The sequence below is a fragment of the Musca domestica genome, unplaced genomic scaffold, assembly GCF_030504385.1.
Source record: "Musca domestica strain aabys unplaced genomic scaffold, Musca_domestica.polishedcontigs.V.1.1 48, whole genome shotgun sequence".
Classification (NCBI taxonomy): domain Eukaryota; kingdom Metazoa; phylum Arthropoda; class Insecta; order Diptera; family Muscidae; genus Musca; species Musca domestica.
This window is the reverse complement of record NW_026712340.1, coordinates 1,732,836-1,750,735: the sequence shown is the minus strand read 5'-3', so window position 1 is coordinate 1,750,735 and position 17,900 is coordinate 1,732,836. Positions and strand designations below refer to the sequence as shown.

At 34.9% G+C, this 17,900-nt stretch overlaps 5 protein-coding genes across 11 annotated transcripts in view; 3 read left to right on the top strand and 2 right to left on the bottom strand.

The window, feature by feature from the left end:
* The window catches only part of LOC101896043 (uncharacterized), a 37,071-nt gene extending 31,417 nt beyond the window's left edge, over positions 1-5,654 (top strand). For all 4 annotated transcript variants that reach the window (XM_005175984.4, XM_059127813.1, XM_005175983.4 and 1 more), the window contains 2 exons: positions 3,601-4,416; positions 5,074-5,654. In XM_005175984.4, the coding sequence (XP_005176041.1) occupies positions 3,695-4,416; positions 5,074-5,491 (1,140 nt within the window). In that variant the 5' untranslated portion in view covers positions 3,601-3,694 and the 3' untranslated portion in view covers positions 5,492-5,654. The remainder of the gene's footprint in view (positions 1-3,600; positions 4,417-5,073) is intronic.
* Positions 5,655-7,793: 2,139 nt separating this feature from the next.
* Positions 7,794-9,279, top strand: LOC101899100 (GATA zinc finger domain-containing protein 1). The gene is made up of 3 exons (XM_005176000.4): positions 7,794-8,425; positions 8,479-8,665; positions 8,992-9,279. Exons 1-3 carry the CDS (start codon positions 7,958-7,960, stop codon positions 9,177-9,179), a joined length of 843 nt encoding a protein of 280 aa, XP_005176057.1. The 5' UTR covers positions 7,794-7,957; the 3' UTR covers positions 9,180-9,279.
* Positions 9,234-10,267, bottom strand: LOC101898924 (receptor expression-enhancing protein 1-like). Its single transcript, XM_059127869.1, has one exon. It carries the CDS (start codon positions 9,996-9,998, stop codon positions 9,276-9,278), a length of 723 nt encoding a protein of 240 aa, XP_058983852.1. The 5' UTR covers positions 9,999-10,267; the 3' UTR covers positions 9,234-9,275.
* Positions 10,268-12,903: 2,636 nt separating this feature from the next.
* LOC101898754 (putative gamma-glutamylcyclotransferase CG2811) lies at positions 12,904-14,812 on the top strand. 4 transcript variants are annotated; one of them, XR_002195158.2, is made up of 4 exons: positions 12,904-13,331; positions 13,397-13,603; positions 13,860-13,917; positions 14,713-14,812. XR_002195158.2 is itself a non-coding variant. In XM_059127840.1 (4 exons), exons 1-3 carry the CDS (start codon positions 13,009-13,011, stop codon positions 13,915-13,917), a joined length of 489 nt encoding a protein of 162 aa, XP_058983823.1. In that variant the 5' UTR covers positions 12,904-13,008; the 3' UTR covers positions 14,713-14,812. The 4 variants fall into 4 exon arrangements, 2 of the variants coding, with proteins under 2 accessions (XP_058983823.1, XP_058983822.1); XM_059127840.1 differs by having other exon boundaries at positions 13,397-13,504; XR_009343247.1 differs by having other exon boundaries at positions 12,906-13,331; positions 13,397-13,588.
* An 894-nt stretch (positions 14,813-15,706) lies between these two features.
* On the bottom strand, positions 15,707-17,750 carry LOC101895871 (protein CDV3 homolog). The gene is made up of 4 exons (XM_005175981.4): positions 17,609-17,750; positions 17,208-17,475; positions 16,737-17,024; positions 15,707-16,482 (listed from the first exon to the last, which is right to left on the bottom strand). Exons 1-4 carry the CDS (start codon positions 17,734-17,736, stop codon positions 16,249-16,251), a joined length of 918 nt encoding a protein of 305 aa, XP_005176038.2. The 5' UTR covers positions 17,737-17,750; the 3' UTR covers positions 15,707-16,248.
* Between the last annotated feature and the right edge of the window lie 150 nt (positions 17,751-17,900).

The window sequence follows — 17,900 nt, the reverse complement described above, 5'->3', positions numbered from 1 at the left end:
AATTTTTTGTTTGGGTATTTAAAGAAAATATTGTAAAAGTAAAGGAGGGGAGAGGTTTTTTGTGTGATATTTTCATGGCAAAATAATTATTTCAACCTTGGCATAAAATGAAATATGAACACTTGATTATATGAATATTTTTTTTTTTGTTTGTGAAATCATTGGGTTATGTCAATAGGAATAACAGCAATTACGAGAATTGTCATTTATTTGGGATGCATGGATGGTAGAATCTGTAATTTCTAGCTGGAAATGGTTTGGACTTTGAAAATGTTATATTGTTTGATATAAATATCTTTAACATTTTTTAAAAGGCTTCAAGAACCACATCAAATTTCAGTCTTTTAAATCAATTTAAATTATTAAAAATTATTTATATATTATTATATTTTTTAAAATTTTCCCAATGACATGCCTACCAAGATACAAATAATTACTACCTTTCATTGTGTAATTATAGCCCATAAACATTCTGTAATTATCAAATAACTGACTACTTCAACAAATGGCTAAATAAATTAGAATAAGCCGTCATTGTTTGTTAGCATTTGAGTGGTGGAAGTGAAACTAATTACAATGCCAAAATGCAATTGTTAGCAAATTACTACAAAAAAAAAAAAAAAAAACAATTTTATGACGCTGATTCACACGTAGAAAATGAATTCATTAGATTCTAATCATGCATGCATTTGATGCACCGCCTGAGACGAATTAACTTAAATTTGCCAAAATGGAAGTATTGCGGCATTAAAAACTTTGACATATTGGATATCACGAACAGTGTAAAAGAGAGAGGGAGAAAAAAAAATAAAATACATTAGAGAAGGCAGGCATACACGGTACCCTACATATGTTTCTTATGTATAAAACTGCAAAGGAAAACTTCTATGTATAGTGTTACATATACAGGATGAGATGAAAAAACTGCAACCAACTTCAGACTGCTGTCACTCATCCGACAGCTTTTTGAAATTATTCCAGTGACAGCTCATTATATTGTTTACAAGCGCATAAAAGTATTTTGGTGAGAATTTTCCAGAAAAAAAGTTATTCGCGGAACATATCGCAATATTTCCAAAATATTCGCCAAACATTGAAATATTAGCTCGGGGTAAAGCCATTGAAATTCCAAAAAGTGCAAGAACTTACACCGCAACAGAAAAAACCGACTCAAAAAAGCTAAAGAGTTGCTTCGCTTGGCCGAAAGGGGTGAACTGCCGAATTTGTCCGATGGGAAAACATTCGTTGTATAACAGTTTGTAAACAAACAAAATGATCGTGTTTACTTGCCAAAGAGGTCAGTTGAAAATGCCCACCTTCGGTTGGCCACCAGAACTCAAGCGCCGGCCATGGTGATGGTGTGGCCCGCCATAACAGCCGATGGTCGCTCTCCACTCGTATTAATCGACCGTGGCATCAGAATAAATGTCGAATATTATCGCGAAAATATTCTTGAGGGTGTATTAAAACCTTGGGTATGCAAACATTTCGGCCGCAGACTTTCGACATTCCAACAGGACTCAGCACCTTCGCACTCAGCACGCACCATCCAAGAATGGTCACAAAATGAGGTTTCTCGCTTCATTTACAGCGCACAATGGCCACCAGAATCTCCGGATACCAATCCGTTGGACTATTGTGTCTGGAGTATTTTGGAAAGCAAGTTTGGCACTGAAAAAATACCAAAGTGTCGATCACACAAAGCAAGCGCTTCACCGGGAATGGGTCAAAATACAGTAGAGCAACAATCGGGCAGCGTGTGACGGTTTCATTCGTGCCAAAGGTGACCAATTCGAACAAATCTAAACTTATTCTAAAATTTGATGCCATTTCCGACCTTTTTTGCTTTCATTCAATAAAATTTAAGAAAGAGCAGTTTTTTTATCTCACCCTGTACATCGTATTGCATAAAAGTTATACTACGCTCCGAAGGCATGTGAATGTTGAAACAAATATATATAAGAAAACATATAAAAATCTACTTATTTTTGAAAAATCGTTTAAAATTTTTGACATATCAATGTTCTCAGGTATTCTTCTACTATGCCTTAATATTTATCAAAACTCTTTTTTTTTGTAAATAGATATGTCTGCAATTGCCCAACAATTAAAATTATCTAATGGAGTATACAAACACAGAAAAATGACTAGACAACTTGAGACGATTAAATAATTTGTTTTTAATTTTGTAATCTATTACACATGTAAACTATTTCGAAGTAGGTATATAGAGTACGGGCATTATAGAATTATGAAAATAGTTAACCCTCTTTGCTGCTATAATAGACAAAAAACAAAGTCCAAGGTTTAATAAATACAACAATTCGTTTAAAAACTTAAACAATTCAATCCTTAGATATTTCTGTCATTATTAAAAAAATCGATCAGAATTTCACACAGTTTCAGGCAACATCTGTTGCTATTGATTTCAAAATGACTTTCATTTTTTAACAAAAAAAAATAATAATAATTTCAATTGTCGTATTTGTCTTTTGTATAATTCCTTCATAAATATTGATTCAATTGTTGAATAGTTTTTGCTGAGTGACAAACAAAAGAATCAATAGTTTTTTTTTCGATTTTTTTTGCCAGGCAACTTGTATTCTCTCAGTCAATTAAAAATTCTAGACAGAACTATACTTTGTTTACCATTATTATTTGTTTTTATTTTTTTGTTGTTGTTTTCATTAAAACGAATGGAATTCATGTTCAGATAAACAACAACATATTGGGTATTAATTAATTACGCATGCGCGCAAAGTTTAAGTAAACAACAACAGCCGGTCAATCAGTAAATGGCTGATGGGAATATCGTCACTTGTTGTTCACCCCAATTGACATCCCATAAATATTAAAAGAATATTCTTTGAAATAATTTATTTTTAAATTGTAATAAAAAGGAAGTTCGTCGTAGCACAACTTAAGTGCCACAATGAGGAAAACACTTGTTGAGAATATCTAAATCTAATTATCACAAAAAAAAACACTTTCGTCCGCACATGGCCAACATGTATGATCGGTCATAAATATGAAACGTGATAACAATTCTATTTTTCTGATAACCAAATCAAGTGGGGTTTCTCAAGTAGCATTTCGAGTCATAAACTTTGAATTGTCCCTTATCTAGTTTAAATATTTATAGAACAATTGTTCTTCTGTTTGAAAAAAAAATCTCAAAGATAAACAAAATTATCTATAGAAGAGTACCGAATGAAAAAGAAAGTGAGGCATAAAGTAAATATATCAAAATTCCTAACATGAAAATAAATAACAACAATGTTTTGGCAATGGCAATTGGGAATATTGCGCAGCATCACAAATAATTGCGTATTTCCAATTTGGGGTTTTTAATAAATCCTATGATTTCCTATTGTTGATCAGATAGATCCATAGAAACAAAATCCATAGAAAGCTTAAAAATCCATGTAATAATCCACAATTAAAAAAAAAATCCGCAATACCCACAATTTTATGACAATAAAAACTATTTTATGAAACTCCACGATTGTTGTTATGGCAACCATTTTTAAAATCGTATCTTAATTTCATAATTAATTTATAAATTTTACTAATTTTGCCCCCTCTTTTTCTTCATTACAGAGCTACAGCTCCCTTGGCCACAACAAGCGCAACCTACTCGGGTATCGATAGTCCCATTTCTTCATCACCCAGCGATAGCAGCACACCATACAACATGAACAAACTCTGCCGTCAAGTGTCAATTGAATCGCCTGGACCTCAGGTCAGAAATTGTGTCTTCAATTTCTTTGTACCCATCGAAGATACACCCCCGACGGGGGCACGCATCAAAATCGTCTGTGCCGGTGCCTGTTATCGTCGTCGTGATCGTTCAGCATCCATAACTAGCATGTCATCCGTGTCCTCAGACTTAAGTGATTATTGTCCGTCACAAACGTCACCGGCTCATGCTGGCATACGGGAAGGTTCATTTTTCCCCGGCTTCGAGGTAGCCGGTGTCATCGAATCGCTGGGCAGTGCCATAAATGATAGCAACAATTGTGGTCTGCGCATTGGACAACGTGTCATTGTCTATCCATTTGATGAGGCACCAGCTGGCTATGCTGAACTATTGGTTGTTCCTGATTTGAAATACATTGTACCCATACCGGATAGTTTGCCCATTTGTGTGGCCGCCATGTTGCCAACAGGCGCCCTCTTGGCCATGAATGCTGTCTTCAAAGCGGAAGAAGTTGTCAGGGAAATGCTGAAGAAACGTGCCCCTGAAGATGCAGACAAAAAATGTAAACTATTGATTGTCGGCACTGGCGGTTTGGCATTGTGGGCTGTACGCATAGCATCACATCATTATGCCACGACTGGGGCAGATAAACATATTGACATCACTGTGGCTAGCTTACGTGATGAGGGCTTTCGTTTGGCTACCGAAATTGAAAAGTAAGTAGAGAAAAGTCTCGAACAGTCTTTTATATCCACCAGCAAAAAAATAGACTGGATAAAATTATGGCAAGGACGTTTACTACCTCCTTGTGACCCCAATTAACATATATTTTATGGGAGAACATGCCTGAAACTGTAAAAGCTCCAAAATTTGCAAAAGCTGTAATTTGTGAAGTATTTCTAATCTTGTAAATGTTACATGTTCCTTTGAAGTTTTCCAACTTTGTGAGGATACCTCATCACGGTACTCATGGAGAAGACAAAGTGTCAAATTGCTTTAAAATCTGGGGGATAATTTCATAGAAAATTGTGTTCTGAAGCTACGGCTAATAAAGTGCTCAATCATTTCAATTGGTCTACTCCCATTTCCTTTTCATCTTGTTCAACTGTGGCCAGAAATGGTCCCACTCAACGGTCCGTATATTGGCTATATTATGTGAAAATATGGCCGAACTTCACTCTAGTTAAAGTAACCTAGACAAAACTCTATCCCGTGTTCAACAGGAAAACATGAAGCAATCAGATAAGGATTTTTTAATGGCGGGTCTTTTTTCTATTTGGATCTTTTTGGAAGACTGTTTTATTTGATCAACACATTCCTTCGTTTTGAACTTTCAATTAATTTCCATTTTTTTCTTCTCGTTTTATTTCCAGTGTCAGTGTTGTCCAGTGGAACGAATGCCTCTACGAACCACAATTAATTGAACGCACAAAAGATGTCTGCGGCGGCACTGTAGATGTGGTCATTGACTTTGGCACCACCTCACGTTCGCTACATCGTTCAATGCATTGCCTCAACAAGGGCGGTGTTGTCTTGATCAGCGATGAAGTAGCCGAGAAGTTAATGCCTAAATTTTCACGTCTCTCCGTGGAGTATCAACAAGAAATTATAGCCATTAACAACGGCTCTGTGGAACAGTTGAAGGAGTTGGTACACATGGTGGCCGATAAGAAAATTGAACCACCACCACATTCGGTATTCCCCTGTGAACAGGCCGCCGAAGTTATACAGAAATTGTGTAGTTCTGAGATACCAGGACGTGCCATTTTACGTTTCCATGATATTGAATAACTTTTTGGATATCAATGTGTACAAAACATACAAACATGCATACATATATAAACAACCTCATCTCATAATGGCGATTTTCTAGTATTCAAAATTACACAGTTTTAAGATGAATTTTTAAAAAAAGAACATTTCAAAGGTTTTCCGGGCTTATATACTGGAAACCTTATATGCTGGAAAAATCTTTGATAACAAAACCAAACCTCTCTCATTAGATAAGAAAAGAACAATAAGAAAACAAAAAACCAAAACAGGAAGGATCATTCAAAAAAAAAAACCCTTAAACAAAAAATACATACTTACATAAATGTCTATTTAACTGTTGATATAATATGCGTCAAAAGTATGTGTGTGATGACAATGGTGGAATGATGGCAAGAAAGATTTCTCCTTTAATGCGATTTATTTTCAAATTCCCCACCATGACCTATGCACGCAAAGCTACATACTTATGTACATCTTAATTGATAGGTTCATTGTATTAATATTTAAGACTTGAAATGATCTGAAAAAAAGAATGACCATTATTATTTGTATTATTTTAATTTAAGTTTCTTAAAAAAAAAACATCTTCATGATATTTTTCTTTGGTTTTATATTGGCATATTTAGTTTTAAAAAAACAATTATTAACTATAAGCAAAAACATCCTCCAACCCAGTGTATTTATTATTTGAATGCAATATATTAGATTTTAGTTTTGTTTAATTATTATAATTTATTAGTTTTAGTTTTTTACAAACCACAATACACAAAAACATATGAGAACTTTTTATTGTCTTTTAATTTATTTCTTTTTAAAAATAATATTTATCAAAAATTAAAAAAAAAAAAAAACAACGGACAACCTGTAAACATTAAAACAATGCGACTTAAAAACTGTTAAATTGCTTAATATTATTAATTATAATGTTATATTTCACTTTGCTTAGAAATCACTGATCAATTGATCCTTACGAAAAAAAATGAGAATAAAAAACAAGGAATATAAGCAAATAATATAAAAAAGTAAAACAACAATAACAAACATATTTAAGTTATTAACAAAATAAAATCCAAATTATAAATGATTATTACAATTATTGGTGTTTTCTTTTTTGTTCTAATGAATGGCTGAAAATTCCGGCATGTAAAGGTGATGATATACGAGCAGCTTAGCATGGCATATTAATGTCAAGTTATTATCAAACATCTCTATATTATACATCACCGAATATGCCATGCCATGATATCTCTCTATCGTATCATTCATGACCTTAAGACTGCCCAGAACACCCAATTTCGATAAAGCCCCAATATAAAGCCTTCTACTGATTTTAGGTAGTGTGACACAAAATCTCAAAAAAAAAAATAGCAGGCCGAACATTTTGTATAGGTTGGAAGAATGGTACAATGATATCAAGGTAGGGCAATGATACCATATGATTTCAATTTTTTCATTTTCTTGGCTTATTATGTCATCTTTATTTGTTTATGTATGTGTTTTCTTTTCAATAACAAAAAAATTGTTCAGAAAACATTCAAACTCGGATGTTTTCAAAATGTTTATTTCATCGTATGCATCGACAAAATCTAGAGTTTTTGTAGCGAAATAATCCTTTGGAGATATAAAGAACCTGGTTTTGAAAAGAAGTGTTGACCTTTCATTCAGTTTTCGCGGTTTTCAATTATTCAAAATAAATGCAACAATGTGTTTGATTTTGTTATTGTTTTTATACTATTTCTGACATTACAAGCCAAACAGGTAGACCTCTATACTTGCAATTTTTTCAAAGTTGACCTACCTTCTCTTCATTGTACCATGGTTGGAAGTATCTTATTTTAGCATTTTGAAGATATCTGCCACATTGTCCAACTTAATTGGCTGGCTTTCAAGCCCCATTGTCAAATACTGCCACCAGTCCAGTCTCGGGTCTCTGTAGAGTTTGTAAGTTCACTCACCGACACCTATACGTTACACCATTTGCTTCAAAGGCATTTTGTTTCCGGTTATGGAATTCAGAAATGTTAGCAATCTGTAGTGAGTGACAGAAAACAACTGTAAGCATAATTCTCACCAAAGCATATCGATGACAACTGTAAAACTGTTAATGGTATTGAAGGTTAGTCTCTTCTTAAATTAATTTTTAACGGTATATCGGTTTATTAAAAATGTAACGAACAACATTAATTTAGCTATAATAGGAGCTATCAACGTGTAGTGAATAGCACAATACATCATAAGCAACTAAGCATGCAACTAAGTATCTCTGAAACAGCTGTTTTCGTCCGTATGTCTACTTCCCTCATTCGTCAACAATAGATATTTTTGTAATTATGCCTCTTACACCATTCGTCATTTGCGTGTATATGTGAATGTCAAAACATCTTTGGATTTCTTTTGGTCTTCGATTAAATTGGACAAAATCGAGGAAAACAACAGAATTGTCTATAAAATTTGTATTCGTACAATTAATTAAAGCATATTCCAATGCCTCCGAAAGTAACACCAACCTGCGTCGATTGTAAAACGACAGAATCGCTTTTGTGGCGCACAGTTGAGAATGGACAAATATGCCTGACCTGCAGTGAATTGCGTGAGGAAAAAGAAGCCACGGATGAAAACAAAAATGTGGATAGTACCAGCGCAGAGCAAGACAAGAATAAAAAACCCAACAAAGACGTAAAGGAAGAGAAGAAGGAAGCTGCAACGACATCAACAATAGAGGACAAATGTTCTCGCCTAAGAAAAAGTACCAGGGCAACACGTTTTAAGGCCAAGTTAATTTCCACAAACAGCAATTCAACAAATGGAAATGGAGAAAAATCTAACGCTGGCGGTAGTAATTCAAAGACACAGACTAAGGGTCGTAATCGACGAAGTCTTTTCAAACGTGTACCATTTAAAACACCACAGGCTCAAGCCACCACACACTCCGTTGAAAGTGTCTTCCACAAGGTATTTGGTGTCAAAAAATGTGTGAATTTCTAATTAAAGCACTTCGTTTATAGGGTTCCTATTTGCAAGTTGGTGACATTGTATCGCTTGTGGATAGTGAAGATAATGTATATTATGCTCAAATACGTGGCTTATTGATCGATAATTATTGTGAAAAATCTGCCTTCCTCACCTGGCTAATACCCACACAAGAAAGTCCAGATCCCAAGGATGGTTTTGATCCAGCTACATATTTGATAGGTAAGCTACCAAGAAGTTAACTCAATAATTAAAATTTTAGTAGGATGGGTTTTATTGCTAAACAAAGGAGAAACTTTCATCAAGAATGACTTATTTTTAGAAATCACTTAGTCTTTAAATTATTATTAAAGTCTATAAAATGAAATAGAAATTTCAGGAGGGTTCCGACATTTTTTGTAGGAAACCTCTTAATTATTTTTTGTTGGGAAAACACATGGAATGTCATATCTCTATAGAACGCTCGTTATAAGACATTACATATATATTAGAACGAAGTTTTTTTTTTGACGGAAAGTGGCTCATTATTTTAAATTTAATTCTTCTAGGCCCTGACGAAGAACTTTCACGAAAATTGTCCTGCCTGGAGTTTGTTATGCATGCTCCTAGCAATTACTATTTAGATCGAACAACACCATTTCCCCTGCCTGATTCGATGGAATGCGACACAAAGCCAGGCGGTTATATATGGACCAAATTACCAGAATATCAAAGGAATAAAGCCATCGAAGTGTGAGGAAGCCAGAACAAGTTGTATACAAAACAAAATTAAATATTTATTTAAAAATAGAAATTCTCAAAACATAAATAAAATAAAAGAAACATAAACCATTTAACTTTCGTTTAAATTAATGTCCAAATCAGATTCATTTTTTACTGAGCGGGCTCGACGATTCCTTGCCTTCGTATTGTTGTTGTTATGCGATGACTGGTGCTGCTGCTCATTTATTGGTGCTTCACTGGCCGCCCTTCTGCCTGGTGACTTACGTCTACTTGGTACTTTATGACCTCCCGAAGAAGTACTTGGTATTGGCTGTTCCTCAATAACCAGAGTAGAATTTGCTACTGGTTGCATAGTTGATCTGTTGTCATTGATTCCATGATTCGCCAACAATGATAATACACCATGAGGCATATTTTTCTGTACGACATTCATAACAGCACGACCTAGGAACATAACTGCTTCACTGGCATAATGGAATACCATATCTTGACCTCGGTGCTTGACTTCCTGCAAAGTTCTATCAATACGTGTCTCATGTTTCTTCAAAAATGGATGCAAACACTTGCGATAAACTACTGGGCTTCCATTACCCATGGATGGTAGTAGCCAAAAAATTAGCAATATTTTTAATTCATAATAGAACGGCAACCATTTCAGGAACACATCAGTAAACGTTTCAGCCGCTGTGAAAATGGCAAACACTATCCAATATGTCATCCATTTCATATATTCATCAACAGATTTGGCACGAACCGTTTTGAAAGAGTAATATGCAGGATACAAGGTGCCAAACGTAAGTATGGTCAGTCGGGAGAATATGCTGCTAATCATCGTTCGGATTCGGATTGTGGAAAAGACTTATCAAGACAATTCTTATCCAATTTCCTGGTTGTTTTATTGGTTTTTATCCCTCTTTTAATTGAACTGCTTGAAGCGCGCGCTTTCGTTTGGTTTGGTTGTTCGTTGCGAGCGTTGGAAACAAAAATGAAAAACGTCCCAACGAAACGAATATGAAGGCTACAAAGGAATACCCGATAAAAAATAAGCAGAAAGCAAAGACTCGGGGTACTCTGTTGTTTACGAATGAGTGTAATGCATAACGCCCGGGTACTCTGTTGTTTACGAATGAGACATGAGACAATTGAACATCTTCACTAAAGAGCTCGGAACTAGCTACAAATTAAATTGAATTCGACGGCGGTGCGACATGACAGACGGACGGCGTAAGTCGGCAAATGTAAACCCACTGGCGGGTTTAATTTACTTTTATATCAAATATTTGCGAAAACAGAGCCGACAAGGCAAAGTTGGTTTTTAAAAATGGAATTATCACAATTAGCGCCAAACTGCACAACGAAGCGGAAGGATTTTTCGGTGGCGACGCGATTTCAATTTGGTCGGCGTCTGAGAAATACCAACGTTAAAGGTATTGTCAGACGGAATGAGTTTGTAACATTTTTATTATGGTACAATTAAAAGGTAAGGTAGAGCTACCAGCTGATTACAATTTTTTTTCGAAGTGTGTTCGACTTCTGCCAATTTTGTGTATATATTTATTGCTTTGAAAACCAAAAACAATATATTTTCAAAATCAATGAATGGAAGAAACGTACATTGCAGAGCGCGGATTAAAGATAATAACCATTTTTGCCATGGAATTGAAAGATTAAATAGTTCATTTTTTTCAAATTTTTGAAATTTTAAAAATAAGGAAATATATCGAACGTGTAATTTTGAACAATTGTGATAGAAAGCGGGCATGGCCTCAGGACTGTATTTCAATACTTTTAAGAAGATGTTCTAAATCCTTATTGCACAATGATTTTTATTTATGCGTCGTTTTATTGTCAAAATGTTCACTTTATATAAGATTTTGATATCATAACATTTGAATATATATATATTTTTTTTTTCAATACTGTAATGTTATTTTATTTTAAAAATATTATTACTGCAAATTTCATTTCACCTAATTTCTTACAACAACAAAAACGCTTCTCATTACTTTTGTCAGATGAAAATAGGATAATCTCTAATCGAAAAAATTATTGATATGTCAAGAATTTTTAAATGTTTCTTCAAAAATAAATAGATTTTTATATGTTTTCTTATACGACGTCATTCGGGGGTTATTATAATAAGCGTTTTTTAACAATTTTTACAAATTAATATAATTTTTCATTCAACTTTTTCAATTCTAAAATGGTTTGACAGTTCATTGTCCCATCAGCTGAGTCGATGCGCCTACCTGTATTCTTCTACTACCTACCTTTTAAATACACATGAAATAGTACCAATGTTTTTGTCGGTTCACATATGAGAAGTTCCGTGGCATTTTTTTCATTACAGGGATATCATCTCCCATTTATTTATTCACAATGAATTATGAATAAAGATTTTAACAAAAAAAAACGTTGTCAAGGGGGAAATTTTGAAAAAAAAAAATTCTACCAAGGATCTGACTGTGTCTTAAGGAGAGAATAGACAAAAGTATTATTTCTGGTATAAGTCATTGGGTTGCTCTTTCCAGAAAAGAAATCCGACCTTATTTCACCATTAAAATGTGACGGAACAAAGACTTTTATGAACCTTTTAGATCCTCTCACCATCAGATTTCCTTTAAATCCGGTGTGAAATCTATTTACTAACGAATGGCACCACTGGGTAAAGCATTAGGAGGCCTCTTTATTCGCAAAATGTTCGACCTTAGCCTTTTCGCATTCTCTTTTGTGTTGGTATACGTAAACAACCATGTGCTGATCGGCATTTATATTTCCACATGGGTGTAACTGAACACACAAGATTAACCCACCAACAAGTCGATTTAAAATGACTAGTCTAAATGCGCTATTACCTTAAATTGTAGAAATGCGCTTTTATTGGGAATTGTTATTGTTATTTCCGCATCCTGAAGTAACATACGATGAAATGCTACTCTGTACTCTATGAACACCATACCAATATCGGCAAATCTGTTTTGTTGGGGTAGTTATGTTCTTTTGAAACAAAAGAGGCAATATTTTCAAAATTTTTTGTATCGTAAATATCTCCAACCGAATTTAAAAACAGAAAAATATGTGTAAAATGTCAATATTTATACAAAAAGTTCAAAACATGAATGACCTAAATGACAGACTTAAAAGCCCAATGAGACAAAGTCTAAATCGTTCATGGACGAAAGTTGTAAAATAAAAAATAAAATAAATCTTTGGAGGAAAAACAATAATTTCTGCTATTATTATTAATGCTAATTTCATATACTTTCGTACAAATTCCTATAAAAATCAACAAACCAAAATTTTGAAAAAATGGAATTATTTTACTATGAATTACTAATCGTGCCGTATGAACAGGTTAATTCGTGTACCTAATTTTAAGAGCGAACAAAGTGATTGAAATTGCAATGAGAACATAGCATAAGTCGAACAATCAACTATGAATAGTCGAGTACTCGGTTTTCACCCTAGTCCATAGTCGGGTTCGGCAACTAGTTCCGAGCTCCTTAGTGAAGATGTTCAATTGTCTCATGTCTCATTCGTAAACAACAGAGTACCCGGGCGTTATGCATTACACTCATTCGTAAACAACAGAGTACCCCGAGTCTTTGCTTTCTGCTTATTTTTTATCGGGTATTCCTTTGTAGCCTTCATATTCGTTTCGTTGGGACGTTTTTCATTTTTGTTTCCAACGCTCTCATTATTCGCTCTTCATTGTTGCGCTGTCACAATTAAACAATTATATAATATATTAAATTAAATTAATAAATTATTAATTAATAAATTTTTAATTTATCTAGTATAGTTTGCATATTTTTCTTCTTCTGCAAAAAACGTTCACGAAAATGTCCAAAGTCAATGAACTTTTTAAAGTATTTGTCTATGGCACATTGAAACGAGGTGAACCAAATCATCATTGGCTGACAAAAGCAGAGAATGGTTATGCTCGTTTTATAGCTGCTGGACAGACAGATGAGAAATTTCCACTTGTTGTGGGTACACGTTATAACATTCCATTTTTATTAGACCATCCCGGAGTGGGTCATAATATTCAGGGGGAAATTTATGAGGTGGATAAGTCAATGTTTGCCAATTTAGATATTCTGGAGGATTATCCCAATTATTACGATCGTGAAATTCAAAAGATAACGACAACGGAAAGTCGAGAGTATGTTAAACGGAATTTGATACTTTTGATTAGATTACCAGATTCTTATTGCTCTATTATTACAGAACTGTGCCTTGTTGGATTTATTTGATAAGGAAATTTCCGGAAAAATTATTGGAAAAGGAACATTTAACGTCATACCATAATACATCAGCCAAGCCATATAGAGAAAGGTCTGAACGTGATGTGAATATAAAAGCTATTGATGATTTAAATTATTGATAAGATGCATCTCTTCATATGTATGCAAATAGGGGGTAAATTTTATATATGTAAATAATCTTTATATACATGAAATTCCATACACTGTTTTAAATATCCTATTGGAAATATCGTGCACAGCATAAAAAGAAAATCAGGTCTTTGCAGAGAGTACGGAAAACTCTTACATTTATCAAAGTTCTTTCGTAAACCAAGGTTTTTTCTTTGATTGAACTGCGTATGATTACAAATCGAATTGAAACCAAATTGTCCTTACATTATAAGAAACCATTCGTATGTTGACTGTTATTTTTCCTTCTGTTTCAGTTATTTGGATAGCGACAAAGATGACATGTACGAAGACGAAGAAGCACCGAAAGTTTGACAAAGAAACCTTGTTGACCTCTTATAACGCGATAGGTCGGTCTGTGGTCAACTATGCGGCTCCAGTGTGGTCTGCGAATACTAGTGCTACGCAGTGGAAGAATATCCAGACCTGCCAGAACGCTGCCCTGAGAACTGCGACAGGGTGCCTCCTCATGACACCAGTGGACCATCTACATGAGGAGGCGAAAGTCCTTCCCTTACGTCAGCATAATCATATGCTTTCGTTGCAGTACCTGCTTGGGTGTTACCGTGAGAGCCATCCCAACCATCACATGGTGGATAACTCTCCCCCACCCAGGCGTGTCAGGAAGGACATACATGATCTAGAGAGGGAGGTCCAGCGCTACAAGAGAGAGCCTCTAGATCAAGAAGCCTATCAGGCAGGTCTGAGTGGCATTCACACCGATGCAGTCGCGGATGCTATTAGCAGTTACAAAGTGAATGCCGTCCTCGGAGTCCACCCCCCATCCATTGCAGCCGAAGAACGTCAGCTGCCTAGACAAACCAGGGTAGTTTTGGCGCAATTACGTTCAGGATGGTGTAGTCGCCTCAATTCGTATTGGGCACGAATTAATGAAGATGTGCGTGACGCCTGCCCGGCGTGTGATACAGGCCCGCACAATACGCTACACCTTTTTAATTGCTCAGCCAAACCTACCCAACTCACTCCAGAGGATCTCTGGCTACAGCCCGTTAAAGTAGCCGAATTTCTAAACCTGGAGCTGGAACCAGATTAGCAGAACACAAACACACACATGTACTACTGCTACAACAACAACAACCGAAAGTTTGATTGTTACGCATTGTTGATGTATTAAAGTTAATATGTGTTGTATATTTTGTATAGACAATAATAATGTTTTTAGAAGCAATGCTATTTCTAAAAAAGAGTACGATTTGATTTTGTGCCATATTTATTTTTTTACACCAATCCTTATTAGGCATGGTTGCAATAAGTATGTAGTCCAACGGATGTGTTGCATTCAATATGACTGAATAATTGTGCTTTTAATGACTATAAATCAAATAACCCAGATAACGTTTCAAGGAATGTTAGAACAAACATCATGGATTTTTATAAAGAGATTTTTCCAAATACTGTTGTGGCAATAATTGTGAATTTTGAGTGAAATATTCTTTAAGGTCTGTTGGAGCAACAATCGTATCATTTATCAAGGACTATTGGAACAATAATTCTGGGTTGTATCATGGGTCGGGATTTGGCGATTTTCTCAATATTTTAGGACTAAAACAAAAGAATAATCGTTGCAAAAAATATTTTCCACGGGCTTAACTATTTAAAAAATCAGATCAAAATGCACAAATCATTTTTATGACTTCAACTCCTAATTTTCAGAAAATAGAATAACTTATCATAAAACTCGCATGATTTCATTTGATATAAGTTTTCAATACTCTACGAAACGAAGAACGGCACCCACTTTCGCAGCATTTTTTGTGGGATCAAATAACCTATTTTTATTTAACTCCGTTGGACTGATCCAAGAAAAAAATGGTTTTTTATTTACATTTTGATGTAAACAATTTCCACACACAATACATTAACATTGGTATATACAATAAATATTTTTTTCAACACAAACCTGATTCGCAATACAAATACCGAAGACTCATTTGTTTGTTCAAAACTAACTCATTATCCAAAAGTCATCATTAGGATATTTAATTTCTTAATGTGTTTACATTGAAATCAGCTTCTTCTTTATTTTGTTTATTTGCTTATCAAGCTATTTTTTATTTACTCTTTTTCTGTTTACATTTCCATGTTTTTGTTTTCTGTTTTTTTTTTATTTACCCGTTTCTCTTCTTTACAGAATTTTAACGTTCATTTTGTTTATTTTCTTTATCATGATACAAAAATTAGAAAAGAAAAAAATAAAAATTGTAAAAATACAAAAAAAGGACTTCGGGTATGTGGTGTTTACAAAAGGAACGAAAAAAAAACAGGATATTTTCTTAAATAAATCATCCAAAGGAGCTTTACTGACTGATGGCTACACTCTTCGGTATAAACGAAAGGCGGGTGGTGGTAGTGATATTAACACAACAAATGTTTTTGTTTGTTTGAAAGCGTTATTTTTTCTTCATATAAAAAAGAATGGCAAAAATAGAAAACTGAAATTGGAGGGGAAAGGATACGGCTCTTCTGGATGACAGTTGGTTTAGGAGGGGTTTCTGTTCATTTGACATAAATCAAAGCAAAATTGATTTGTAGAGAGGCAGTTCCACAAAAGGCTTATTTATATTATCTTTCCCCATGTATTGTTCTTGAATGTGTGTTTTAAGGTGTTACATGCGTGTGTGTGTCTTAGCTTTCGGCTTCGTCCAGCGATTGGAAACGGTTTGTGGCCTTAGTAGGGGCCGCAGATTGTTCCTTTACCCTTTGCACACGACCACCGTGACGTACTTCTTCAAATGCGGGTTCATTTTTCTTTTTACGTTGTTCCTCAGGCCTAGCGGCTCCCAGGGTAGGGAAGTAGTCGGCGTTTGTAATATCAGGGGCAACTTTCGAGCGCACTTTGGCTTTTATGCCAGTGCCTTGCTGTAATAGAAAACATAAACGGCTTAAAAAACTCAAATAATGTGGAATATATATGGGAATATAATACTTTTTTGTACAGACAATATTTTTAGTAGTTTCATGCCTAAAATTGCCCGTTTACAAAAGGACTAAAGCAAAACGAAAACGTTTTAAAACTTTACAAAAAGCTTATTTAATTTTAAGCGGGAAACTTTTGATTTTCTTTTAATTCGTGTTAAAATCAGGATACATCATCCTTCCTTCCCATAACTTACCGCTGCTGCTGCTCTCAAAGCCGGAGACACATAGGTTTTGGGTTTTGCAGGCATTTCCATAGGTATTTGTGTAACCTCTTCAGCTGGTATGACTTTCTTCCAGACGCCACTGCCGCTCTTTTTACCTGTTTCGCTGTTAACAGTGCCTCCTTCACTTTCACCATCTTCATCTTGACCCTCAGAACCGCTCGATTCATCATCGTCATTCAACGTCAATTGGCCGATTTTCAAACCAGAATAATCCTTGCGTTGTTCCTCTTCAATTTCCTTCCACTCATCTTCTTGAGTCTAGAAAAAAAGAAACAAAAAACAAAGGTCAATAACAATCATGCGTTGTGTTTTCAAAAAAAGTGAAACTGATGGTAATTTTTTTGTTGATTGGCTGTTTCGCACGGATTGTTGTTTTATTTTTTTTTTTTTGCCAGCGTGTCTTTGTTTGTGTTCTCCGCTCATCACCATCACATTACTCACTTGTTCAACGACGACAGTTTTGTCTTCTACTGCCTCGCCGCCCTCTGGTGGTGCAGCTGCAGCTACTGGTGGAACTGTGGTTTCAGGCTTCTTGACTTTTACCACTTCGCGTTTGGACGATTCCTCCAGGTTCTTAACCAATTCTTCAGCAGTCAAGAACTTTGGTTTCTTCGACTTTTTTTTGTCTTTCTTTGCAAAGAAATCATCTAAATCGGCCATATTGCTGCAAAACGACGAACGGGGGTCACTTCTGGGACTCGTTTGGTGTCTGAAAATGTCAAAATTTTGTTTTTAATCTATCACAGGCAAGCTATCAATGAAACATTTATTGATAATTTTATGCAAAATAATCGGCCAGCATGCAGAAATTCGATTTCTTTTAACTTTTTTCTTTCCCTTACCCACTTAACGAACTTAACGTGTTTGGACAAAGAACGATGTCGTCGAGCAGCGTCAACGGCGTTGAACGTATGGGGTTCTTTTGTAGGTGGGTGGCTCTGAGTTTTTGATTACGGCGTTCAAATCTCATTGCTCTTCAAGTGCAACTCTGCTAAGGGGGGTCCATATGTAGAAATTTGTATAAGCCAGATATTGAGCGTATTAGTATATGTTGCCATATATGGCGTTTATATGAGTTAAACGGATCATATCTAACTTTTTTATGAAAACTTTTTCTTTTTAACATTTTTGCAA

What these genes read in the sequence shown, in the direction of transcription:
- LOC101899100 (XM_005176000.4), top strand. Translation starts at nt 7,958, where the DNA reads ATGCCTCCGAAAGTAACACCAACCTGCGTCGATTGTAAAACGACAGAA. An exon ending in TTGAAAGTGTCTTCCACAAG is followed by an intron (nt 8,426 to 8,478) that starts GTATTTGGTGTC and finishes CTTCGTTTATAG; the next exon opens with GGTTCCTATTTGCAAGTTGG. An exon ending in TCCAGCTACATATTTGATAG is followed by an intron (nt 8,666 to 8,991) that starts GTAAGCTACCAA and finishes TAATTCTTCTAG; the next exon opens with GCCCTGACGAAGAACTTTCA.
- LOC101898924 (XM_059127869.1), bottom strand. Translation starts at nt 9,998, where the DNA reads ATGATTAGCAGCATATTCTCCCGACTGACCATACTTACGTTTGGCACC.
- LOC101898754 (XM_059127839.1), top strand. Translation starts at nt 13,558, where the DNA reads ATGCATCTCTTCATATGTATGCAAATAGGGG. An exon ending in CATATGTATGCAAATAGGGG is followed by an intron (nt 13,589 to 13,859) that starts GTAAATTTTATA and finishes CTTCTGTTTCAG; the next exon opens with TTATTTGGATAGCGACAAAG.
- LOC101895871 (XM_005175981.4), bottom strand. Translation starts at nt 17,736, where the DNA reads ATGAGATTTGAACGCCGTAATCAAAAACTCAGAGCCACCCACCTACAA. An exon ending in ACGTTAAGTTCGTTAAGTGG is followed by an intron (nt 17,476 to 17,608) that starts GTAAGGGAAAGA and finishes TGACATTTTCAG; the next exon opens with ACACCAAACGAGTCCCAGAA. An exon ending in AAACTGTCGTCGTTGAACAA is followed by an intron (nt 17,025 to 17,207) that starts GTGAGTAATGTG and finishes CTTTTTTTCTAG; the next exon opens with ACTCAAGAAGATGAGTGGAA.